The sequence below is a fragment of the Euprymna scolopes genome, chromosome 2 (genome assembly GCF_053919585.1).
Source record: "Euprymna scolopes isolate OS-2025 chromosome 2, ASM5391958v1, whole genome shotgun sequence".
Taxonomy (NCBI): domain Eukaryota; kingdom Metazoa; phylum Mollusca; class Cephalopoda; order Sepiida; family Sepiolidae; genus Euprymna; species Euprymna scolopes.
The window spans coordinates 106,333,664-106,360,984 of NC_136483.1; the positions used below are offsets into that span (position 1 = coordinate 106,333,664).

The following is a 27,321-nucleotide window of genomic DNA, read 5'->3' on the forward strand; positions in this document are numbered from 1 at the left end:
AGTGGGGAGACTTTTACAAATCAAAATAAAGAGAGAGAGAGAGAGAGAAAAAAAAAAAAAAATCTATGAACCAAGCAAGCCAAAAAAACTTGCAATTATCATATGAAATAGGTGGCGGCCATACAATTAACAGTTTGAAATTTGTACAAACATTTTTTTTTTTTTTTTTTTTTAAACAGTGAAAATTAAATTTCAACAAATTCCAGTTCAAAAATGGAAAAAATTTGTAGAGTTAATCAGCACGGTTAGTTCTACAAAAACTGAAATTGTTAAAATCCGTTTATGAAATGAAGTGTTGTTGGAATCCTGGCAGTTTCTTTTTGTTCCCTAGTTTTTTTCATGATGAGACTAGCACAATGAATGCAGTAGAGACGACTACACAGACATGGCCTGCATTTTTTTTTTTTTTTTTTTTTTTTTTCACACACAAATGAAGAAAACCAGTTTATCATGAGCAAGTCTTACGTGATAACCTATCTTTTATTATGTTAAATTCTAAGTCTCCCACGTCATTAGCTTGCACTTCTGAAGAGATGCCAATTAGAACCTTCTTTAATGCATCTTTACTGGAAGCGTATACCATCTTGTCCTTGACGGGACCAACATCAGGACACCTGAAAAGTAAAGAGAACTTGAGACAAAAAATTAAGATAAAATGTTCATGACTATTAAATAAAAAAAAAAAAAAAATTAAAAAAATTAAAAAATTCAATTTGGAGATTACAAATCTATCCATCTATCGCCTGGAGGGGCATAGGCCGTCTACAACTTTGTAGATGCTTTTGTAGCAAGAAGTTCTTTTTTCAAAGTGAGGGTGCTAACCCATGTCCAAGCTTCCTCACCCATCTGGTACTGGCCAGGCTCAATGTTGCTTAACTACGGTGATCTAGCGAGAACTGGTGTTCACGTGACTGTGCCATATCCATTACATAAAGGCCAAGATAAAAAAATGAAATGTGTAAACAAAGGATTTTCATAAATGTAATATGGGCTGATATTTAACATAATCGTGTCAAATTTTCAAAGTCAAACTCAAATAGAATTTAGTTCACAAATAAAGCTTCACCTGACTAGGCAATTTTCATTTGTGATTGTTGCACCATGTTATTGGCAATATAACACTTTACAAAAATTGCTTAGTCCAATCCAAATGATTGATAAAGAAACATTTTTTACATAATTAAAAGAACGATTTATATATTTTTTTTACATAAGCAGAAGAATGATTTATATTGAAAAATATAAGCTCTCCACCTTATGTGAAAAAAAATAAAAATGTCGAAACAGCAACATGTACGTCTTAAAACAGAACAAGAAAAAAGTATTTACTAGACAGTGAGAAACAATATGAAAACTATTTTTGGTATATCTCAAATCTTGCCATAGATGGATTTATTTCATTCTCTTTGCGAGCAAGAGAAAAGTACTGTCTGTTGGCATGAGACCAGCCAAATATATAACTAGTGATCAGGAAAAAAAAAAAAAAAATGTTACACCCTACAATGTTCAAACTGATTTTACTCAAATGTTAAGTTTTTATTCCGATATAAATGGGGTCATTTTGTATGACCTTATTCGTCGTCAGCCACTGCATGGGTGTGGCAAGTAAAGTTATTGTAAAAAAAGAAATAGGTTTCCCCACTCATTTACACTTAATATTTCCCCATTTCTTCTGCAAAAAACATTATTTTAAGAAATAGAAATTCCAAAACGATGTGACTAGGCTTCATGATTGGAATCATACTTTTCATCTGCAACCTCTGACAGATGTGATGCTGCTAGTCTTTTCTATAAATAATATAATGGCATGTGTTCTTTAGAATTATTGAAGTTATTCTCTGCTCCCTTGACTTGTTAGTCTAATGGTTTCCGGTTTTCACACTTTTGTAATACAGCTTAGTTTCTTTTCAAGAACTTGTGGAACTTTGTTTTTCTCCTTGGTCTTTTCAAAAAAGGCAAATAGGCATCTGTTTTTGCAATAATCATTCTGTTGTGATTGTTATATCAAATACCTTTATGCTTTCTCTGGAGGATTTCCATTGTCACAAAAAAAAAAGTTCTTAGGGAGACAATATTTTTTTTTCACAAATTATTGCAGATTAAATTTATAAAGGATGTTCCAAAAGTAATGCCTCCTATGTTTAATTCTGCTTGTATGGACCAGAGCAGATTGCAAATTGCATTAGTATCATGATTGAGCTTATGCATTCATGACTTGAAAGTTCCATTTACCTGTTGAAACTAGTCATATGTCATTGAATTCCTCCATGCAGAAAAAAATTGAACCAATCAACATGGTCTGTCAAACGTTTACGAAGCCACTGCAGTTGATGTCAATACAGTCAAAAGGGTTTGTAGGTCAAAAGTGCATAGAGAATGATGGTAACCATGTAGAAAAATTCTAGAGCACAAAAAGTTTTAAATGGTATCACTATTGTCTTCATAGCTCTTTAAAGCTTTAGTTTTTTGCTAGTTCAAACCTATGAGGCCTTACTTTGGAATGATCTTTGTATCTAAAAACAACGTTATTAACTGAATTAGAACCAAAAAGCAAAAACATGTCAAAATATTGGTTTTCATAATTTCCAAAAACTAATTAGCAATTATCTAAATTTCACATTCCTCATCAAAAAAGGAATTAAAAAAAGAAATTGTCTAAACTATGGCAGCTGCTAACAGTATATGATTATGATAGTCATGAAAACAAGCGACCAAGGATGGCATGCGTGACGCTTAAAACTCAAAACCCAACCGATAGGACACAAAAAGGCGACATATGCTCAAACTCAACCACATCTTAACTTTGCATATGTTGAATTTGAGCGTATAAAAAGCCCATATTTGTTTGATTAGATAATAGATTTTGCTCACTTGGGGTCATTTTGTACATACTTCACATGTCAGTGGGGAAAAAGAATGCTTTTTTTTTCAATATGGTTAACTCCTGTATCAGAGGGAGAAAACAATGAGGTTTTTTTTTTTTTTTTTTGGTGCACGAAATGGTATTCAACAGTTTAAAACATTTCAACACTTCAAGGATTAATATGCATGTTCGTGAAAGGTCTTAAAACATGATTATGCTCATCAAATTTTAAGATATTTCCTTTAATTTGTATTCTAAAGTATGAAGCACTTTCCCTTCCTAAGATTTCCTACTCATCTCATCCAGAGACCATTTCAATGTATCAGGTCTTCAGTGTGGCTAGACAGAATGAAATTGTCTGAGACAGTTTGTGCTCCTAACCAATTTGACCACTAGTCACAAGCCATAAGCAAGCAAAATGTCAATATTTAATAATAAAAAAAAATGTCATCTGCCAAAGAGTGTCTGATTTGTTTATACAAAGAGCTTCGCATTTTTGCTAATGGCAGGTGATGATTTCACTTACCAGATGCTCAACCCAAGTGAGGATAAATGTAATTATCTACAGACGAGTTTTGGTAAGGTTCAGATTTTGCAAATTCCTAAATCAAAAAATTTGTTCTACCCTAATTCCACATCCATAGATTTTGATGACATAATGGCATCACGGTCTCCATGGGGTAATTTATTTACAAGATACTTAAGGGAGATATGATTATGATTTTCAAAAAAGATGTTTTGTGTGTTAGGTACGACCAAAATGAATGATCCAAAATATATGAACATTTTCACCTCCATTCACTTTAAAATTAAGAAATCAACCAATTTTAATGAAGTTTTCTGTATTTATTAATGATCAAAGATTATCAATCCATAAAAAAAAAAAAAAAAAAAAAAAACTGCATCTTTAGCAAAGGTTTTTAAGTACAAAAATAAAATGAATTTTTGTTTTTTTATGAAAATAAAGCATTGTATGATGTTAACATGTTAAAAAAAATATTTCATGAACATCATGGAAGAAATATTTACTTTCCTAACTCACAATATTATCATTGAATTGAGCATTTTTTTTTTTTTTTTTTTTTTTTACATGGAGGTCACCACTTATCAAGACCCGGAAGCTACTCGGGGATAAGGGCTATTGCGTGTACAGTAATCAATGGGATAATGTCATAGTAATCGTTAGTATTGGAAAGAAAATTAAATTCAGTTTTTGTGATATCTGGTTTATTAAATTGTTAGGTGAAAGTACAGACTCAATACTTTCACAAAAAAAAAAAAAAAAAAAAAAAAAAATCATGTAAATTTCAAATGTAATATTTTTCTTATATGCATAAATGTGTAAACATAAGTATAAGAATGTTTTTTTACAATCTTGAAGATAAACACGAAAATGAAAAACTGAAGTCTAGAAAAAAAACTTAATGGGATTATTTCTAGTGATTTTAATTGATTTTTCACTTAAAATCAATTTTTACTTGAAAATTAATTTACAACACGTTTAATAAATTGAGCCATTTAAAAAATAATTAAATAAGCATTTCCTTTTCATTACAAAAAAATAGAATTACCTATTAAATATTTTTTATAATCTCAAAAGAATACAGAAATTAAGGTATATTTTGATTTCTCTAAATTTAAAAATACAATTGAATTTAAGATTTTCATAGAAACTTTGTATTTGATTCAGCGATAGTTTGTTACTAAAATCGTTTGAGATAAACTTTTCTATGAAAAAATTGTTTAAGTATCTCAAGGCGTTTACTTATCTTTGAAATTAATCAAAACTATTAACATTTATCTTTCAAGGGATTTTTACAGTTTTAAAAAATTTCAAATTTAGCTGTATTTTTTAGTTTTTATAGCTGTTGTAAAAACCTTTTCCCTAACATTTTGTGTAAAAATACATTTTTTCTTTTACAGATTAACTTGAAGCTTTAATTTTTCAAACACAATCAAAAAGTAATATCAGAAACTTAAAATAAGCCGACTTCCAAAACCATCTGTTTTCTATAGTTCAGTTGCATATACCTAGAGTATATCTATTCCCTCTTTATTTATCAAGTGGACATGTGTGCCATAATACGGTTATCAACTTCTATGGAGGAAAAAAAAGTATTCATTGAGCAGGATTGAGATTACATCGTTAATTGTATCAATACTTCAAGTATCTGTGCATGGCTTAGACATTTATTTTATGTATTATCACATTTGAAATTAAAAATACAATATATAAACAATTTAGTGCTACTATAGCACAATTCCTACCCTCATTTTATTTTTCTACCGCAATATGAGTAATGAAAATAAAAAATAATATTCCACTTCCAAGTTGATTTGACCATTTTCACTTATAAAGCATCAACCTTTAAAATGTGGAGAAAGATAACACGCATATCCTCCAAGAAATGTTCTGAGAGTTTTATTCTGGAGTGGTGCACAGTGAGGAAACAGTAACAACCTCCTTCGTCATGGTCTCCTTGTTAAGGAAAATTCTTGCAAGTGCAATGGGCCAGTGATTAGAGGGTTCGTGGACAGAATGTGCCAGCATGGAGGTACAAAAAAGGTTGCCATCGTACCAGTTTAAATGGAAGACTCCACTGTAATTTGAAGCTCTGAAATTTTAGAGCTAGTTTCCTTGTGGAGCATCCAGATGCCAATGGAGGAAGTGCCAAAGCATACTGCAATGAATATTGTGGTTGACTGGTTTAATGACCTTAGACCTGAAAAATAGGGTAGGAATCACTATAGTAGCACCAACAATTTTTATATCCCATTCAAAAACAAAGTCAACTACAAAATTAAATCCAAGGAATGTATTGTTTCTTCATAAACAAGTTAGCTATTTTAAGAGAAAAAGATTCGTGACTTTGAAATTCAAAAAGTTGAAAGCATTTAAATCGTTTAATAGAAAGTTATTTCTAGCTTTAAGATTTTTTTTTTTTTAGAAAATGTAGGTTCAATTACTAATTTATGAACATTAAACTTTCAAAATATAAAAAAGAATAAAAGTTGCAAGTTTTCAGAATGAGAAATCAATGATACCTCTGAAAATCTAAAAAGGTAGTATTAGCGCTGTATAATTTTAAATAGAATATGGCTGCCAGAAACATTAAAATGTATAGAAGCTAAAGGACTCCTGCATATTCCTCAAGGCAAGATTAGCAAAATACATGAACCCTATATCACAGAAGGAACCAAATTTCCCTAATCACCGTTATGTTATGCAATATAAATGTATACAGGACTTTAATTTAGAACAATATAATCACATTTAATTTTTTATTTAATTAAAGAATGATAATTTTAAAAACTATTTTATGAATTGTTCTGTTCACAAATACAAAAAAAAAAAAAAAAAAAAAAGTTAATATGGATTTTTTTTTTAAATTTTTAAATTGTTTAAAAAAAGTTTAAAAATTGTGAATAAAAACTTTTGTACCATTTAAAAGAGCAAAATAAACAAGTAATTTTAATTTTTCATCGTACGAAAATAAAATTGCGAGACGAAAATCGTATTTACATAATTGGCACTTTAAAATAACGTTCCCATGTAGTAAGCATTTCGAACGTGAAAACATACCTGTGTTTAATAAATCTAGCAAAAAATCAACTAATGGTCAGATTTTCGTGAAAATTTTGACACTTATCCATTTTAGAATGAAATTACATATAAAATGCAGTTTCCGTAAAATATAGGAAGGGAAATTTTTTAGTGCCCCCACCCCCATATTTTTTTTTTTTTTTTTTTTCAAAATTTGAACAAAATATTTAAATCTATCAAAATTTTTATTTATTATGAAACATAAGAGTTCAAATAAGTAAAACATTTTTTTAAAAATTTAAATACATTTATTGAAAAAAAATTTACCTTGAAGTTGCAATTAAAAAAATGATCTAAATGTTTTTTTTAAATAGCGTTTTTTCGAATATATACTATAATCAGTTGAATCGCCAAGAAAAAGAAACTTCGTAAACATTGATTTTTAAAAAATTAAAACGATTAAAATTCCATTATTTCAAAATGTTCCGTTACAGATTTTTGTTTAAATTTTTTTTTACATATTAAGTTTTAATATGAACATGGCTCTTGTCAGCTATCTCCAGATTAAAACCGATTTGAAAATATTGCACAAATAAGCATTTTGTAGACCCCCCCCCCTCATATTTTGTTTGTCTCTGAGCGAAAATATGGAAGCTGTAGCCGTAGTTTACCAAATGAACTTTCAGTAAAACCGTATTTCATATTTAATATACAAATGTTTATAATATTATTAATCATTAAACTGTAAATCTTAAAACCTAACAAAATTATAAAGATTAATTATTAATTGCAGTTTGAAGCAGATGAACAAAGGTTTAAAAAAAATCATTAAGTCGCTTCTGCTTTTCCATAGTTTGTATAGTTAACACAAGTCTGACGTCACGGAATCATACTTTTTTTTCCCATTGTTTTGGAGGTACCTATTTTACAGATTCTCAAGTGAAAAAACAAACTTAAAAAGGTATTTTTTCATATTCGAAATATATATAAAATAAAACTTTCTTGAAGTTTTACATTTGGATTTTACCGTCACTGGATTTTTTATCTTCCAGACTATCCATTCATGTGTAATCACCTTTTTCTTCACCATATTCCCTCCGCTTCATTTTTGTTTTCAAGTAAGATCTTTGACTTACTTGTTGTTTCATCAAATACTTCTCCAGGCAAAATCCGATCCCACATTTTGCTAATTCCTACCCTCTGATGAGAAGGAAAGTATTTCTTCGAAACTCCGCGGATTAAGAACTATCCATTTATCTAGTGTTTCCTTTTCAGATTAAATATGTTTTTAACCCATTTCAAAGTGTTTAACATTTTATTAACTGTTTGCTTATATATATATAACATTTAAAGTAGATCAGGTCACGTCATCTGACGCATGCGTAGAATCGGTCATTGTCACGATAGGACCGTTTTTGTAGGCTAGTTATTTTATTACAAACACATCAATCAAATAACTCACATTTGATCATTTTTCATAATTCCTGGATATGTTACTAATTTCAACAGTCATTTTTCATGACTAACTCCACATAATTTACCCCGGCCTTCTAAAGAAATAACTGAGGCTTTTTCTCGGCTGTTTATTTCATTATAAAAACAGAAATAATATAACTTACATTTCATAACTTTTCATAATTCTTGGATATGTTACTTATTTCGACAATCATGTTTCATGAGTTACCCAACATTATCGCCCACCTCTTACTAAAATAATCCATTTGAGAAATTGTCTGGGCTGTCTATTTAATTACAAACATACTAATAAAATTACTCGCATGTTATCATTTTTCATAACTCTTGGATATTTTACTAATTTCGATAATCATTTTTCTTGAATTAACACTAATTATAGCTGTTTTTTTTTTTTTTTTTTTTTTTTTTTTTTTTTTACAGTGATCACCACTTATCAAGGCCCGGAAGACACTCAGGGATAAGGGTTATTGCAAGTACATTACGTTAGTGTGGAGATTTGATGAAGTGTTTCATTAGGGGGGCGGTTCATTAGGAATTTGTTAACATTGGACTTGAAGACATCCAAGTTGTAGTCCGGAGGGAAGCAGGCAGACGGAACAGAGTTACTAAAATTATAACTTTAATGCATCATCTTGGCTTTCTATTTAAGAACACACCAAACAACTCAAATTTACTCATTTTTAATAATTCTTGGATATGTTACTAATTTTTACGATCATTTTTTATTATGTAACCCACTTAATTAACCCCCTCTTACTAAAATAATAACTTTCAGGCTATATATGGGCTGTTTATGTCATTATAAACACATAGCTTATATTTAATCCCTTTCCATATTTCTTGGATATGTTGCTAATTTCGGCAATCATTTTTTTCATGATTTAACCCACATAATTCCCTTCCTCTTACTAAAATAATAACTTTGAGACATTGTCTGGCTGGGGTTTTTTTTTTTTCATTACTAAAATATTAACTTTCAGACAATATCTGGGCTGTTTATTTCATTACAAACACACCAATCAAATCACTCACAGTTCATTTTTCATAATTCTTGGATATGTTACTTATTTGGACAATAATTTTTCATGATTTTACGACATAATCCCCCCATCTTCCTATATAGGGTATTCTGTTATCACAAATATCTACCTATCTTATCCGATCCCAGGTATTCTCCTAGGAAACAAACCACCTATCTCATCCAATCCCAGGCAATGTCGGGTATTTTGCTATCCACCTGTCTTATCCAATCACCGGCAACGCTTGGTATTCTGCTAGTACAAATATCCAGCTATGAAGCCACATAAAAGAGAGTTCACTGGCATAATATTACAATGATTGCATATTAATCTAATGGTATTCGACAATAAAGCTACATCCAAGGGAGGTCACTTGTATATTATAATAAAATGATTGTGTATTCTAATGGTATTCGACAATGAAGCTACATCCAAGGGAGGTCACTTGCATAATCTATTGGTAGTTGACAATGAAGTTACATTCAGGGGAGCTCACTCGCATATTATAACAATGATTGTATATTTATGTAATGATGTTCGACAATGAAGCTACATCCAAGGGAGGCCACTTGCATATTATTCTAATGGTATTCGGCAATGAAGCTACACCCAAGGGAGGTCACTTACATATTATAACAAAAATTCTAATTAATCTAATGGAATTCGATAATGAAGCTAAACCCAAGGGTGGTCACTCGCATATTATGACAATAACTATATTTTTCTAATCGTTTTTCATGATTTAACCCACATAATCCCCTCTCCTCTTGCTAAAATAAAAACTTTGAGACATTGATACTGGTTATTTCATGATAAACACACTAATCAAATAACTCACATTCTATCATTTTTCATAATTTTTGGATATGTTACTAATTTCGACAATCATTTTCGATGATTTAACACGCATCGCCCCTCTCTTACTAAAATAACAACCATGCGACATTGTTTAGGGTGTCTATTTCATTACAAATATGCACATCAATAACTAACATTTCATAATTTTTCATAATTCTTGGATATGTTACTAATTTCGACAATCGTGTTTCATGAGTTAACCCACATAATCCCCTTCCTCTTACTAAATTAATACATTTGAGACATTGTCTGTGCTGGTAATTTCATTACAAACACACCAATCACATAACTCACATTTCATACTTTTTCACTTGTCTTGGATATGTTACTAATTTCTACAATCATTTTTAATGATGTAACCCACATAATCGACCCCCTCTTAATAAAATATTAACTTTAAGACTATATCTGGGCTGTTCATTTCATTATAAAACCCCAATCCAATAACTTACATTTGATCACTTTTCATAATTCTTGCATATGTTACTAATTTCGACAATCATTTTCACAATTTGGTCCACATAATATCCTTTTCTTTGCTAAAATAATTATTTGTGACATTGTCTGGCGTGTTATTTAATTATAAACACCAACAAATAACTCGCATTTCATCATTTTTCATAATGCTTGAATATGTTACTAATCTGGACAATTTTTTATAATTTACGACATAATCACACCATCTTCCTATATGGGGTATTCTGTTAGCAAAAATATCCACCCATCTGATCGGATCCCAGGAATTCTTCTAGGAAACATCCCACCCATGTCATCCAATCCCAGGCAACGTCAGGTATTTTGCTAGTACATATATCCACCTTATACAATCCCCGGCAACGCTGGGTATTATGCTAGTACAAATATCCAGCTATGAAGCCATATCCTAGAGAGTTCACTGGCATAATATTACATTGATTGCATACTAATCTAATGGTATTCGACAATGAGGCTACATCCAAGGGAGGTCACTTGCATATTATAACAATGATCCGGTCACTACTCCCACCCCCTTTCTTCCCTCTCCTCCCCCTAAAGAAGACCAGGTCACTACAACAAAAGTCCGCACAGAACGGACTAAGAAGTTTCCCTTCCTGCCAGGGGACAGGATATGCGAAACGGGCTCTCTGCTACAAATTCCAGAGTTAAAAGGGAGGCAGAAAGCGCAATATGAGAAGCTGCGGAACTTTGTGTTCATTGGGGCGGAAAACATTACCAACCCCAGTAACTTTAAGGACGCGCCAATGCTGACAAGCTTTGTTTGGGAGAACAAAGACTCCAGAACTCAAGCCCTCTGGAATATGCTAGAGGCAGCGAGGGATGCTATAAAGGGCCAGCAGCTGGTGGATATGGAGCACCCCTCGCTCAGAAAAATAAACTTTCAATGTGAAGGCAGAATCTCCATCTACTGTCATCCTTCATTATACAGGGCGTTAAAACTAACCTTTCCCCTGGACGTGGGAGGTGTGGCTAAGAATGGAAAGCCTTCTACGGATTTACTTACCGGCAGCCTTGGCCAGGCTTTCTACGTCCTCACGGCCGAGGATTTCAGACCCATCTGTGACACTGCTTAAGGTAAGTGAACATGTCTTTGAACTTGGCTACATTTAATGTGAGGGGCATCAGGTGTCAAAGCAAGGCCTCGCGCATTGTGAGACTTGGTGTCCCTTAAGGTAGATATTGCCGCTATCCAGGAGACCCACTTTATTTGTGACGAAGATTGTCAGGTGCTGGTAAACGATTACGATGTTTATTCTGCATATGGCAATACTTATAGTCGTGGAATCTCCTTGCTAGTGAATCGCACCCTGTCAGCGTCGGTGAATGTTGTTCACGCAGACGAGGACGGGCGGGCGTTTGTTGCTGATGTTGCTGTTAATTGTAGCATTTTTCGGATTGTCGCTGTTCATGCTCCCAATTCTGCTGTAGAGGGGGCAACCTTTTTTCGACGGTTGGAGGGCTTCTTAGTGGATCCGGAACGGTTAGTTTTAACGGGTAATTGGAATGCAATCCTTGATCCCAATATAGATAAGGTCTAGCGAGTCTGTGCGGTGTGACAGTACTGTCTGACCTGATGGCTTCGTGCGATCTCGTCGACAGATATCGTCTGGATCATCCGGGGCAGGAGATGTGGACGTGGCATTCTGTAGTGCCTTCCCATCCGAGTACTTACTTGGATCGGATGTTAATTAGAAGAGGCGATGTAGACTTCCTATCTTGCCCCACATTCCACTTGTTAGGACACCGACCATAAACTTGTTATGGCCCGTTTGAACTTAAGTGCTTAGCCTAAACTGGCCGGATACTGGAAATTCAACAGCACCTTGTTGGAGCTGGAGGACTACCAGTTGAAGGTCACTGCTCTAATTCAGCGGGCTTTAGTGGGGCGGTTACAGGGAGTAAGTGGTGGGTTAGTCTTAAGGCCAAAATTAGGCGCTTCTCTGTCCAGTACAGCCAACGCCTCGCGTTAGATAAGGCTTAGGCAAGGAAGCGTTTAGAGGATAAGCTGACCCGGACGGTGGAGGGGGGGGGCCCTAGAGTTAGCACTAGCTAAACACGATCTTAACCGCTTGGCTAGCGAGCGGTATGAAGGTCAAGTGGTTAGGGCTAGGTTAAAGAAAGTTTCCAACGAGGCTGTGAATGTTGACGCTGTTGAGCGTAAGGCTGCTTTAAGGCGCGGTTCGGACGGGTACATTCGTAAAGTACATAACCTGGAAGGACACGCCCTAGTTTCGACAGCATCTATCAGAGCGCTTCACCCAACTACCCAGACTCAGGGTCGAGGAGTTTGGCAGCTATTTGGCTGACTCGCCCCGCCATACGGCGGCTAGCTGTGATGGTCTTATTACTGAACATGAGGTCACTACTGCGTTGAAGCAGGTCGGCTACAACAAGTCCCCGGGGCTGGATGGTTTACCCTACGAGTTTTACTTGAGGCTGTCGCCCATGTTGGTCCCTATTCTAAAGGATATGTTCAACCATTGGTTTGCTCAGGGTTCCATCCCTGGACAGGTGACCAAGGGAGTGATCACATTGCTGAGGAAAGGTCAACGCCATGGTGGGGTGGAAAATTTCGATGATTTTAGGCTCTTGACTCTGCTAAACACAGAGCTAAAGATTTTGGAAAAGATTCTTGCAAATCGTTTGCAGGTTGTCATCACTGACTTGATCGAACCAGACCAGACCAGACCAGACTTATGCTGTGAAGGGGAGATCGATTCAAGACAATTTGCATTTGATACGCTCGATCATAGAGGGGACAGAAGACGACGCCGAAGCCGTGCTAATCAGTTTAGATTAATCCAAGGCATTCGATAGGGTCGACCATCGGTTCCTGGGATCTGTGTTAGAGGCCGCCGGATTTAATCCGGACTTTCGCAAGTGGATCTTTGTCCTGTATGACAGGCTGACGGTAGCGGTGCAGATCAACGGTAAGCTGTCGGAGTCATTCGCAGTCTCTCGGTCGGTGCGTCAGGGTTGTCTGCTGTCACCTCTGTTGTACGTCCTGGCGTTGGAACCCCTCCTTCGCAAGTTAAGGGACGAGGCGGCTATACCAGTCCTGCGAGGAATTGCTCTCCCTGGAGGCAGACGAGCCAGGGTTTCCGTGTTCGCCGATGACGTCACCGTGTTCGTGTCTTGCCAAATGAACATTCAAGCGGTGGTTGAGGCGCTCGCTCGATACGAAGAAGTCACAGGGGCCATCTTCAACCGCAGCAAGTCTGTTGGCCTGCGGTTGGGAGCCTGGATCGGGGTAAACTCGCTTCCAGGTATTTTCAGCTGGACCAATGGACCCGTCCGTATTCTCGGTGTCTGGTTTGGACCGGGACTTCAGCTGGAAAAAAATTGGTTGGAAGTACAGTCCAAGGTCAAATTGTCAGTAAAGACTTGGATTGGAAGGAAATTGCTCTTGAAGCGTCGGGCGGAGGCGTGTGCTACATACGTCTTTCCGCTCATCCTTTACCGTTTGTCTGTACTTCCTCTCCCTGCAGAACGACTAACCCGCTTACAAGGGCGCCTCGATTCACTATTGTGGAACGAGGGTAAGCATTATGTCTGCAGAGAGGTCTGTGTCCAGAGTCCGAGCGAGGGAGGCCTGGGTAAGCCCAGTCTCTTGTGTCATAGAAACGCCGAGAGATTGGCTTTCCTGGGTCGTTAGCTTGAAGACTCTCCTTGGGTCCCTGTGGTTGAGAACTCGTTTTCCAATCTCAAACCCAACCCTTCGGTTGAAGGTCGTCGTAGACCGAAGGGGGAGTCCAAGTTCTTCTCCGAATGCCGGACCGCTCTTAGAGCTTTGCCGGGGAGCAGTGTCCTCGATCAGCTGAGAAAGAAACTATATCGGGAGTTAGTGGAGGGGACCGCGAAGGATCCACTTTGTAGGCGGATGGGATGGTCAATGGAGGTTGTCCGTTCTCAATGGTGTTGGGCGCCGGGACGGGAGATTCTGGACCACGCGCCTCAAGTTGGTCCGCGAAGGGACATCTGTTCCTGATCGGGATCTGATCGTTTACTTTAAACATTTGCTTAAAGTAAAGATCAGATGCGATTGGAAGAGGTTGCCTAGAGTGGAATTTGACAAGAGGTGGGTGCACAGCACTAGTCTGTGCATCCGTCGAGGAGCCAAGTTTCAATATGTGTTCCCTCCTTAAGCATGGCACGGGTGCTGCTGGGTCCTTCGGAACCCATCCCGCTTAGATTATAGCTAAGGCATTTTAAGAAGACTCTTGACTGGTGGTACAATTGAGATCCTGTTCCTGATTTTATTTTTTGGTATTAGAGAACCTCTAAGTCTGCCCACCCCCTCTGCACCACATATTTGCTTTCTGATACCCCCGGTCACTCCCCTACTCAGGTCACCTTCCAACCCCCTCCATCCGTGGCTTTATTTTCTCCCACTTCCTTTAAGGTTTCTTCCCCAAACCCCATTAGGGATTGCCCTGCTTGTTTTCGGTTCCCCGGAAAACAGTGTGTGTGTGTGTGGGGGGGGGGGTCTAGTCACCTAGATTAGCACAGGGGGGCCTCACTAACAACCCAGTAGAATTTAATCTTTATTTTTGAAATAAACTTTTTTGGCTAGTTTTTTCCCACTCCACAAACATTTTATACTGATAATTCAAAACTATTTTCCAATGAAATCGAACTTTAATTTTTCTCACGCATACGCTCACAAAAAAAAAAAAAAAAAAAAAAAAAAAAAAAAAAAATGCTTTTTACAAATTGTAAATGTTATTTTTACACTGAACGCTGGGGTTCTTAGTTAGATTAGGATCCACAGAGTGAATGAGGTATTTTGGTAAATGTTGCCAGTCAAGAGTAAGACTCCAAAGTCCTCATTATTCAATTTTTTTGTCACTTTAGTCACAAAGACCCTGTACCCTCCCCCTCCCAATTTCTTATAGGGCCTTGTGCCTAATTTTGCTTTTAGTAATGTTGCATGTTTTTTGTACTTTTGCCGAAAATAAAATATATAAGTAAGATCAAAGTGTAGTATCTCTTCCTAGAATTCAAGCGGTCTCATCATTTTCGTAGAAACAAACGTTACTCGAAAATAAGGAGGGTATAGGCCTGGGATGTGATCAAATACAATCACTCTTATATGTTTGTTTATTTACATTTTCAAAAAACAGTAAAACGAATCTTGTTTCCTGTCTAGACATCTCTCTCTGTTTGCGTGTCTCTCTCTCTCACTTCGTCTTTCTTACTCTAAAGAGTGTTACTAAGAAAATGGTGTCTCGCTTTGTTTTTGTTTTTTTAATAAAAACATTGATCGTTAATATTTTTTGTAAGTGTATTTTTTTTTTTTTTACTTCACATTTTTGGCTTGTTATTTTTCGTTTAACTATCGTATCTAATTATTTTTAACGTACTAAAAACTTTGGTAACGTTTTCCTAACGTCAAATTTTTGTATTTGGATGTGTATGATGTGTCTTTTTTACCGATAGCAAAAGTCTCTATTCAATGTTTTCATATACATATCGCCATTACAGCTTGCTTACGTCAGGGTCACGTGACATGACTCGGCGTTTATTAAATTACGTATAAATATTAAAATGTCACTTTTTGCCCCCCCCCCCTGCAGAAAATCGATGAGCTGACCCACTTCTGATGGTCCTAATGGACCAAAAATTCGATATCTGTCGTTCGGAGGGTGGGGCTTTAATACGAGACCAAGTTTGTGAATTTTTGTTGTGTCTGTCGAAAGTTTTTTGCAGACACACACAAACATACATACATTTTTGCTTTTATATATATAGATAATAATAGCCTGTGTGTTTGGAGGTGTGTTGAAAAAAATTTTTAAATCAAAAAAGAAAATTGACCTCTCTTTATAGAAAACTGCCCAGTTGAGGCTAATTTTTCGATATTTGTCGTCGGAGACGTTGAGCTTCAAAACGATACCGATGTGAAAATCCGTCGCCTCTGTTGAAAGTTTTAGGCAGATATACAAACATTTAAACAGAGGTAAGATTTAGATTATAGATAAAAATAACTTTTTAATTATTTTATCTTTTCAGATTTAAAAAACGTTGAAATGTGTATGGACCTACATTTATTTTTAGTTTTCGTAACATGAAATAATGAAATATAGGGATGGGTTTGTGTGAAAAATATGCGCATACAAAAAAAAAATTTTTTAATTTAATTCCATCGTTCCCCTCTCCCTCGTTTCTGAGCACAGCACATTGCTACATGAAACCTGCGGAAAAGTAGGTTTGCAATATCGTGAAAACTAGTTGCTGGCCTCCCTAGAAAACAAGTTTTTAAGGTAGGTTGCGTGTTGGTCTACCAGGCCACTTTTATCAAACATTAATTTATGGTGTTATGTTTTTAATTTACCCCCCCCCCCAATTTTTTTTTAAATGAAATTTATCGTTATTTTGTTTCAAATAATTTAATTAGATTAGGTTTTGATAAATATATTAGAAATTTTTTGTAGGTGGTCTAACCCCCCCCCCATATTTCATGCTATGAAAACTAAAAAAAATGTAGGCTGATAAAAATTTCAACATTTTTTAAAGCTGAAAATATCAAATTATATATAATTTTTAAATTGCAATTATCCACTGATGTGTGTTTCATCATCTACGACTCATCAATACACGTGTCAGTGGATAATTACATTTTAAAAATAATATATATACCGCTCCCCATGTAGGGGTACCAAATTGGTTAAAAGTAGTGGTGGGACGATTAATCGGAATCGTTAATCGTAAGAATCGTGTATTTTGGGAGGTATCGGAATCGCATCGTTACAAAATACCTTAATTTTCCGATTCCTTCATTACGATTCTTTTAGTCTGAAAAAAATAAAAATTTCCTGATATTTCTAACCGCAAGAGAGAAATGTAGCATGTTATAAAAAGAAACCAAAGAAATTCATTATTAACAGGGCAATGCTTAGTGCCCCTCCCTTACAAGGTTCATTCATTCAGATCTATTGTAATCAAAACTACAAAAGAGTTAACTTGAAAAGAAGTATGCAGGGCTCTACATTGCGAGTAAAAATAAAAAAACGCTTATCTTTTTGGCGATTGTTTTTTTTTTACTGACAAATCTTCTAATACTGAATGAAAATGCTTTTTCAACTTATATTTTCTTAAAATAAAACGAGCAAAGTCAAATTATTTAAACAGTAAACGGTTTAATAGAACAATGTACATTTTTTTCTTTTTTTAAAAGAAGGCTTTTGAAAGAAATATGTCTAAAATGAAATTGATCACGTTGTATTATTTCGCAAAGTTTTGACAGTTGTCGGCTTCTTTTGATGTTTCCAAAAAATCGACCCCATACCTATCTCTTCCAAACCGAAAGTTATTAAATAACCCCTTCGTTAATTCAAGGGTAATTAATTCAATTCAGTCAAGTTTTTTTTTTAAATTTCATTGAAATAAAATTCATTTTTTAAATTTTTTTCTCCAGAAAGATAAAACCCTGAATTTGTTTATATTAAAAGCAGAATATAATCTTTTTTCTAGAATTTTAAATTGAAAATTAAAAGTGTTTTGCGCAGTTTTTTGCCGAACGAAAAAGAAATTAATATTTTAAAAGGTTTTGTAATCAATTAATTTTTATGTCTAAATATTTACGATTAATTAAATAATTTCATTTTAAAAAGTATTTATGAATAGAATTTTACTTAAGACTTATAGTTTAGCAATATTGAACCGCATCATTATAGCAGTGTCAGAAATTTCGTGAAAATAGTGAATAATTCCACCCCATCTTTCCAAGCATATAACTCCTCGAAAAATGTAATTCAAGCCCTAATTTTTTTTTTTCAATTAAAGGAGCAAGGACCAAGGTTTTATTAAAAAAAAAAAAAAAAAAAAAAAAAAAAAAAAAAAATAATGTTTTTTTTTTTTTAAAAAAGGTTTTAAACTTCGGACTTTACAGGTAAATTTCTAAAAAAGCGATGTTTTTTTTTTGTTTTAAATTTGAATATATTATTTATTGACCTTTTCTCTTCAATTTGTGATATATACAACTCCCCGACATAAATTAATTATTTACTTTTTAGTAGACATTTCAAAATGGGTGACACTTTGGGGGGGGGGGGGGGGGGGATTTAAAAAAAAAAAAAAAAAAAAAACGTTTGTCTAAAATATTATATTCGGTTTATTGGAAAGAACATAAAATTTCACATTGACCCTGAAAATATCGTAAAAATAGAATCAATAGAAAAATTTTGATAGATTTTTAAAGTTTAAAAATTGAAAAATATTGAGTTCGGAAAATTCATTACTGTTTAAAAAAAAAAAAAAAAAAAAAAAAATATTTCTATTACTTTTAAAACAACTGTAATAGTTTATTTTGGAAGTATAATCCATAAAGAAAATAAATAACCCACTTTTAACAGAGAAATTACGAGATTTTTATATTGTATTCGCAGTTCCGTGTTAGGGGTGTCAAAAATTCCTACAAAAATTCTGATACTGCTACCGCATCAACCATGTGTGAATTGAACACGGTCAACCAAAAAAAAAATTCAAAAGAAAATGCATATTTGCATTTCATTATGTAAACTTATACATTGGTTTCAAAAATTAAATTCTATAAGTTTTTTTTGTTAACTACCGGTTGGTACAATTTACCACCCCATCCCTTTATATTTTTTTCTTTTTGTCTTTAGCGGACTTTTTTTTTACACAGTGATCACCACTTATCAAGGCCCGGAAGCCACTCAGGGATAAGGGTTATTGCAAGTATATTACGTTAGTGTGGAGATTTGATGAAGTGTTTCATTAGGGGGGCGGTTCATTAGGAATTTGTTAACATTGGACTTGAAGACATCCAAGTTGTAGTCCGGAGGGAAGCAGGCAGACGGAACAGAGTTCCACAGGCGTGCAGTTCTAAGAAAGAAGCTTTGTTCATGGAATCCGCGTTTTGATTTAGGCACAGATATAGAGTGGGGGAAATTTTTCACAGTGGATTCAGCTAGACGGGTGTTTTTCGTGAAAGATTGGCGAGGGGGGACCAGGGATTGGAGTTCAGACGAGCACCTGTCATGAAAATAATGATCAAACAAGGATAGGCTCGCAACGTCTCTTCTGTGGGAGAGAGGTTGCAGGGTAGAGAAAAGAGCATTCCCCACTAAACCACGAAGACTATTTTGTACTCTGTCAAGGCATGATAGGCTGTTTTTGGCAGCTCCTGCCCAGATATGGCAACAGTATTCCATCCTTGGACATACTTGGCTTTTATATAGATAGAGAATTGCATCAGTAGTGAGATATCTTCTGGAGCGGTAGAAGGATCCTACCATCTTTCCAGCAACCTTGGCAACAGACTTGATGTACGTGTTCCATTTCAGATCAGGAGTAAAGATCAAACCCAGAAGCTTGTCAAAACACGGGGCCTCACCCAGATGAGAGCCATCCATCACAATTGATGCCAGCTGGGGATCAGAGCGTTGATGATGTAAGGATAGGAGTTTGGTTTTGGATGCATTAAAAGGTAACCAGCCACATCTTCCCCCACTGAACCACGAGAGAGAATCCGAGAGAACTTTGTCATTTACAGCCTGGTATGTGTTGCCGTAGATCATCAGCATAGATGTCAACGAATGATTTCAGTATGTGTTTAGGGAGGTCATTGATGTAGATCAGGAAGAGAGTTGGGCCCAGGATTGACCCCTGAGGGACTCCAGCATTTATATTGCAGGCCTCCGATTTTTGTCCATCTACCACTACTCTTATGAGCCTATCGGAGAGAAATGGTTTAATGATAGAGAACACATTTCCAGTTATACCGTAGCTGGAAATCTTGTGAAGTAGACCCTTATGCCATACCTTGTCGAAGGCCTTTGATATGTCAAGAGAAATTGCCCTAGAAAGGAAGCCTTTGTCAAGAGATTCACTAATCCTGTGGGATATAACTGTCAGCACATCTGCGGTAGATCTTGCAGAGCAGAAACCATATTGTGTGTCACTAAGAAGGTTATTCCTGCTGAGGTGGTTGATTATTTCTCTAATATGGATTCCAGCAACTTACTCATAACACACAGGAGACTTATTGGTCTGTACTGAGAGGGAGAGGACTTATCACCCGAATTCTTAAACACAGGGCAAACTGATGAGGTCTTCCAGGGGGTCAGAAAGCACTTCTCCTTAAGGCAGCGCTTAAATAGTTTCGTAAGTATGGGAGCAAGTTCTGGTTGAAGCTTTTTTAACACTATAATTGGGATGCCATCAGGGCCAGTTGCCTTACTAGAATCTAGGTTCTTGATTAGCTTGGCGACCTCATGCACGGATATTTGTATGTTACCTAGCTTGTTCTGTGTTGTAGGAGGAAATATGGGGAGTTGATGGCCTTCGTCGCATAGGGTAGAATTAGCTGCAAAGTTCTTTGCAAATAGTTTGGCCCTGTCTGACGCTGACTAGATGACCTCTGGTCCATTGATAATGGTTGGGATAGAACGCACAACGCCAAAGTCCAAAAAAAGTCTTCCATGGAAACTTTTTGAAGTTGATGAAGATGAGGAGTTGAAAGCCATTTGCAAAGTCTGTCAAATTAAAATATCGCGAGAAATAAAACCATCTAACATGACCACATCCAACCTGTTAAAATATTTATTATATTATGAGATAAGTAATTTTTCAATGTTTAATATGTTTTTAAAGTGTCAATTATCAATTAAATTTTTTTAATTGCGTTTATTTTTCAATTTATTTAAAAAAACAGGGTTTTAAATGTATTTTTCAAAGTAACAAGCTTCGAAAGAAGTCTAATAAAAAAAAAATCACTTCATTTTTAATTTCGACAACCCTGAGAATTTAATTATTAAAAAAATATTGAAATGTGACATTTTTTTTATTTAACATTTCTATTAGTTCAATTAATTTTCTTTCAATAATTCATTTCACTCAACAAACTTCACCATTTTTTTTTTTTTTATCGTTTTCTGTAATTTTGGTAATTATGTTTGCTCAATTTTATCTAGTATTTCATTTGTTTTTTATAGTGGTATCATTTTTATATGTGTTCCTTTGATATACCCTATTTCAAAATTAGTTTGGCTAAACTTATTCTTCACGTTAGAAACAACGTGTAAAAGCAATGAAAAAGTAAGAAAAAATAATAGGTGTTAACTACTCCTTGTGAATTATGGAGGTCTGAAAAACTGCCGTCACAAATACAACTATCAATAGCCAAACAAAAAATCGTTTTTGAAATTCCTTTAATTGTAACTTTTCGCTATACCTACCTTTTTGGTATAAAACAAAAACTTTCGATTAATGGTATTTCTCATATATGGTCGTTAACTTTGGAAAGGTTATTTTGTATCTACGGCGCCATGTCACATGGTATATTGTTTTGTTTTTTTTTCATTACGCACGTTCATTTATAAATTATTACATTAAATATTTATCTTTTTTATATTTAATTAGTATATATTTTCTTTCTCTTCCGCTATATTTTTATTTAATTCATTAAATCTGTTAATTATGAGGACCAAAATAATGAATCGTGTGTATTTATTCTCTAATTTTCTTGTTTTTGTTCTGTTATATAAATTCTATTTTATTTGTTTTTTCTCTGAAGGATAAATTCTATTTTCTTTGAGTTTTTTTTCTGTATTCCAATTAAGTAAAATAAATTTTCTCTAAAATAAATTTTGCTAAGTTTTCCGTTTAGTTTATTATATAATAATTTTATTTAAACCAAAACACGACGGTGTACTGGTGTAGACATAAAATATCTCTTCCAAAGTTAGGGAACATATTTGGGAACTACCGACCATAAGTATAAAACTACCTGGTATATTTCAAAACAATAATTCCCTAGGAATCAGAATCGTACTTGGTATCGGAATCGTTAATCAATATTTTCCTGGAATCGGAATCGTATAAAAATTAGGAATCGTCCCAACACTAGTTAAAAGGGAAAATTATTCCCAACTCGCATTTAGGTAAAAATGCACTTATATATATATATATATATATATATCCTGTTATTTTTTTTTTCCACTTAAAGTTGTAAATAAAATTGGACATAAAAATCAATATGTTTAAAAAATATAAATTGAGTTTTCTCGGTAATATAATTGTTTGAATTACAAAAACAATTCTAAAAAAATTCTTTTTAAAAATCTTTAAATGATATTAAATTCAAATATTACGCGATATGAAGTTTAAACAGATTTTTTTTTTTATATATATAACAGGTTTTCAATAATAAATTGTGTAGAACCAATCTCGTCATAAGACGGGTTCTTGACGCGGAAGTGAAATAAACGCCAACCACTTAACCGTCTAGGCCAAGAGTAAGAGAAATTTATTTATAAGGCTTATAAAGCGAGTGAAGGAGGTTTGATTGACAGATAGACGCTAAATGAGGGCATCGTGGGAGCGTTACGAGATGACGTAGCAGTATTTTATTTAATGCGAGACAGCTTTTTGGATTTGTTTACTTTGTTTCAATGGGGGGGCAGTTTTCGCTTCCAAGATGGTGGGGGGAAACCGGCTCCCCAAATGATAGGGGGATTAGCAATTGTTTGAGTTTAGCCCCAAATTGATCAAAGCCGACTGTTTGTGGACGTTCCTGGTGCGATGCCGAGAACAGCTTTTGAATTAGTTTCACTTTTTATATGAAAAAGCCGAATCAACATGCGAGAAGCCAAAATAGCAATAATTTTGTAAAAGTCGCTGTAAGTAAATCTAGACGCTACACGCATTCCCAAATCGTAGATATTATCTAGGGGGTATATAAAGAGTTCTAAGCGATCGTAACCCACCCCACCCACCACCGGGAGCGTCGGCGAAAAAAGCCTTTGCGAGACATACACGAAATGGTCACACATTTTCGCTTATGACTACAAGCTGTAACGGCGGCTGTTGATCCATATTAACTGCCTTCAAAAAGTAACTTGATATTATAACACAGAGTTAAATATTAATTTTAGTCGAAAAATTAGTACCAACGTAATTATCACATTTCAAAACAGAATCCCAAATTTACACGAAAATTGAAGTGGGGAAAATAAAATTATGAGTGATTGAACTTTTTTACCGACGAGAATCGATTTGCTATATTTTAAAATGTAAACAATGCATTTCTAAATCTAAAACATAACATATAGGCTAGTAGGAAGGAAAAGGGGGGGCATAATACGAGTTAATCCGCGTTTGTTTCACTACACCCTTATACTTACACATTTTAATATTATACGAAATTTGAGTTAATGGTTTTGATAACATTTTCGAGTAACTTGTTTCTCTAAAGCTTGCGATCCAAGGCATGAACGCCTCCTTATTTTCAAGTAACGTTTGTTACTCGAAAGCTTGAGATCCCAGGTATAAACTCCCCCTTATTTTTTTGGTATTATTATACAAACACCGTGACAGCGTTAGGGTTAGGGTTAGGATTAGGGTTAGGATTAGGGTTAGGGTTAGGGTTTAGGGTTTAGGGTTAGGGTTAATTCGCTGTCACGGTGTTTGTATAGTTTTACCATTTTTTTAGTGGGAGGGGGGGGGGGGGCGAAAGCTGACATGATTCCGGAGACATGAAATGGTCCCACGTTGATGAAGCAATGTACCGGGAGGCATACCACATGACAGCAGACAAGGGGATGGAGAATTTTGAAACATTTCTCCAACATGTCAGTGAAATCTATAGGACTTGAATCCTTAACAAAAAAAAAAAACGAAGAAAAAAAAAAAAAAAAAAAAAAAATGAAACTTTCTTTTCATAAAAACAAAAAAAAAAAAAAAATTAAAAATATGTCCATTCATTGTTATAAAAAAACAATTTCATAAAAAAACATCGCGAGTTGAACTCCCCCCCCTGTAATTTTTTTCATCGATAGTTTTAATTAAATCTTTCGCTAGATTTATATTGTTTACACACTAATCTATCAGATTATGAGAAAAAAAAAATATCGATGGTTACAAAATGGGTGACCGGTTTACCAGAACGTTGTAACTAAAAAGTGAGCACCCCTTCCAAATGTCGAAATAATGATAAATTTTTTTTTTTTTTCATAATCTATTAGATTAGTGTGTAATCAATGAAAATCCAGCAAAAGAATTTAATGAAACTATCGGTAAAAAAAAATTACAGGGGGGGGGGTGAGTTGTTCAACTCGACCCAAACATTTATTTTGAAAAAAGTTTTACTCTTTATGAATATTAAAAGAAAAAAATTACTAAACATTTAATAATAGTATTATGCATTGTATTCTTTGGCCGCCAAAGAATACAATGCATAATACAACCTTTTTTTTATATCTCGATAACTACTTATTTCTGCATAATTTCAATGCGATTTCTGTATTTAGCATAGTCGAAAAACCTATAAAAGTTGTCATTTAAAAGAAAAGTTTTAAACTTCGGACTTTTCAGGTAAATTTCTAAAAAACACTACTTTTGTTTTAAATTTGAATAAATTATTTATTGATCTTTTATCTTCAATTTGTGATATATAAAACTTTGGTGAGTAAATTAATTATTTACTTTTTAATAGACACTTGAAAATGGGGGGGGGTCGTGAATAAAAAAAAAAAAAAAGAACGTTTGTGTATATTATATTCGGTTTATTGGAAAGAGCATAAAATTTCACATTGAAAATGTAAAAATAAAATCAATAAACTAGTACTAGTGCATGAGCTGGCCTGGGCGTGGCTTATCACTCGCTCTGATTTCTCCGTAAAATGACGTCACATGCTGCCATCTGACGGAGAAAATGGACGAGGGGTGGGGGTGGGGTCGTACAGAGAGAGAAAACGCGAAAAAATAAATGGCCGACAGGGGGGGGGGGGCTAGCAGCGCCAAATACAAGTTTCCAGAACATTTCAACATGAAACTGCTTGAAAAATTAATTCTAGCATTTTCTTTAATTACTATAAAATTAAAGCACTTAAAACTACTTAAAAATACCAACGAATGATGCAGATAAGTTGGAAAATAACTTTTATTGATAATGTTACCATTTATTATTCTTTTAATGGCTAATTTCGTGAATTTGACCTTTTTTTAAATGGTTTGGCCTTCTTTTTTTTTTAATTTGGCTTCTGTTTTCTTTTTTTTTTAAATAGTTTATTTTGGAAGTATAATCCATAAAGAAAATAAACTTTTAAAAGAGAAATTACGAGTTTTTTTTATATTTTATTCGCAGTTTCGTGTTAGGGGTATCAAAAATTCCTAAAATTCTGATACACCTACAGAAGCACCTTTTAAGCCACACAAGTTCTATAATTGAATGTGAATCGAGGTGAAAGTACAGAATAGCTGACAAATAGCCCCCCCCCCGGCCTATATTAATGGATAAATAACATTGATTTTAAGGCGGCTTGTAGATTTTGTATGAATGCAATTAAGATCAGTAAAGACTTTTGAATCCCCCCCCCCCCCACACACTTTTACCAAATTTTAAATTTGCATCCATGGTCCATCCTGGGATGTTTTGTTTTCTGTAACATTAAAAATTGGTAAAACAAAATACAAAGTTCTCTTGAAATGAAAAAGTGGGGGTTGTTTTACTGTAGATTCGAAAAAGTTGTCACAAAACAAATACAGAACAAATAAATGTTATCAAACGCAAGATAGTTACTTTGCTACCTAACTGGATATGTTTTTAGTGTTTTTATTCAATGTAACATGTTTATTCAGCTCGAAAAAACAGTGTTTACCGATGTATTGGAAAATTTAAAATGGCGGCCGACACTTTGAGGCAATAAGTTTGGGAAAATGAGTTATAAATAAAAAAGACAAAATACTGTTAGAAACTCGCTCAATATGTTACCGTGACATAGGCTGACATATATTCGGCGGGTTTTAACAGTATTTCGACTTTTTTTTTTAACTTTTATAACTCATTTTCCCAAACTTACCGTCTCAGAGAAAGAGTCGGCCGCCATTTTGAATTTTCCAATATATTGGTAAACTGTTTTTTGGGCTGAATAAACATGTTACATTAACTATAAACACTAAAAACATATAGTTAGATAGAAAAGTAACTTATCTTGCCTTTGATAACATTTATTTGTTCTATATTTGTTTTGTGACAACTTTTTCGAATCTATGTGTACAGTAAAACAAACCCAAAAAGTGAAATAAATATTTGAATATTAAATTACAATGCAATTTTACGAGTATAAATCGAATAAACTGAGTTTTGGGGGGGTTTTTTCGAAAAGAAAAAAAATACGGAAATCGAAATATAAACAAAATTGCGGACGGTGATGTGATAAATATTTAACGAAGTTCAATTTTTCCATACTTTAAAAAAAGTAAATTTTATTTTCGGACTAAATTTACAATTAAAGTCGAACAAGTTTAATTTTAAATTTGATTCGAAATCCATTTTCTTTTAGAAGAGAAAACTCAGTAATATTTGGTACTTTTGCACTTATGTTACCGTGCTATATTTTAGACTAATATTTTCAAGTTAAATTCAACTTTTATTAAATTGTTAGGTGAAAGTATAGAATTACAACACATCCTGTGTTAAGAATGGCTTTCTAAATAACATTTCAACACGGTAACATAAGTGCATAGATATCAAATATTTTAAATTCCTATTTTAGTCATTTTTTCTTACTTACCAAGTTACGAATAAGAGTTTATCTCTTCGTCCTCCTTCGGATAATGTGTAGCCGAGATCATAGACCGCGTATCGGCACATATCTGAGGGCAAAACTGCGACAAATTTATTCCAAATGTCCGTGACCGCTTTCTCGCTATAATCCATATTAGGGGGTTTCTTATGACTTTCTTCAACGACAATTTGCTTGTTGTCCTTAGACAATTTGAACAAGACATATAAGGTGTTCTTGTTCAATTTCATATCATTAAATGCTTCCATAACTCCCGGGTCAACTGATACACCTGAAGCCATTTTAAGTAGTTAAAAAAAAATTTTTTATTTATATAAATATATATATTTTTTTTTAAATATATATATATATTTACACAAATATTTTTAAAAATACTCGTCTAAAATATCTTTTTAACGAGGTGAACTAACACGGCCAAAAACTACAACTGAAATATGAGTGAAGGATGCTAGTTGGTTTTTATACTGGAACCGGCGAGGGTGAGAAGTGGCAATAGTTTCATTTCCGACAGAA

The 27,321-nt window shown here is 34.2% G+C and overlaps 1 protein-coding gene across 1 annotated transcript; it reads right to left on the minus strand.

The window, feature by feature from the left end:
• On the minus strand, positions 1 to 27,230 carry LOC145294022 (uncharacterized). The gene is made up of 2 exons (XM_080140989.1): positions 26,797 to 27,230; positions 1 to 614 (listed from the first exon to the last, which is right to left on the minus strand). Exons 1-2 carry the CDS (start codon positions 27,087 to 27,089, stop codon positions 449 to 451), a joined length of 459 nt encoding a protein of 152 aa, XP_079997115.1. The 5' UTR covers positions 27,090 to 27,230; the 3' UTR covers positions 1 to 448.
• Positions 27,231 to 27,321: the final 91 nt, after the last annotated feature.

Excerpts from the sequence above, each read along its gene's own strand:
- LOC145294022 (XM_080140989.1), bottom strand. The coding sequence starts at position 27,089 with ATGGCTTCAGGTGTATCAGTTGACCCGGGAGTTATGGAAGCATTTAAT. Across the intron at positions 615-26,796 it reads AAACTCTTATTCGTAACTTG|GTGTCCTGATGTTGGTCCCG; the intron begins GTAAGTAAGAAA and ends TTTACTTTTCAG.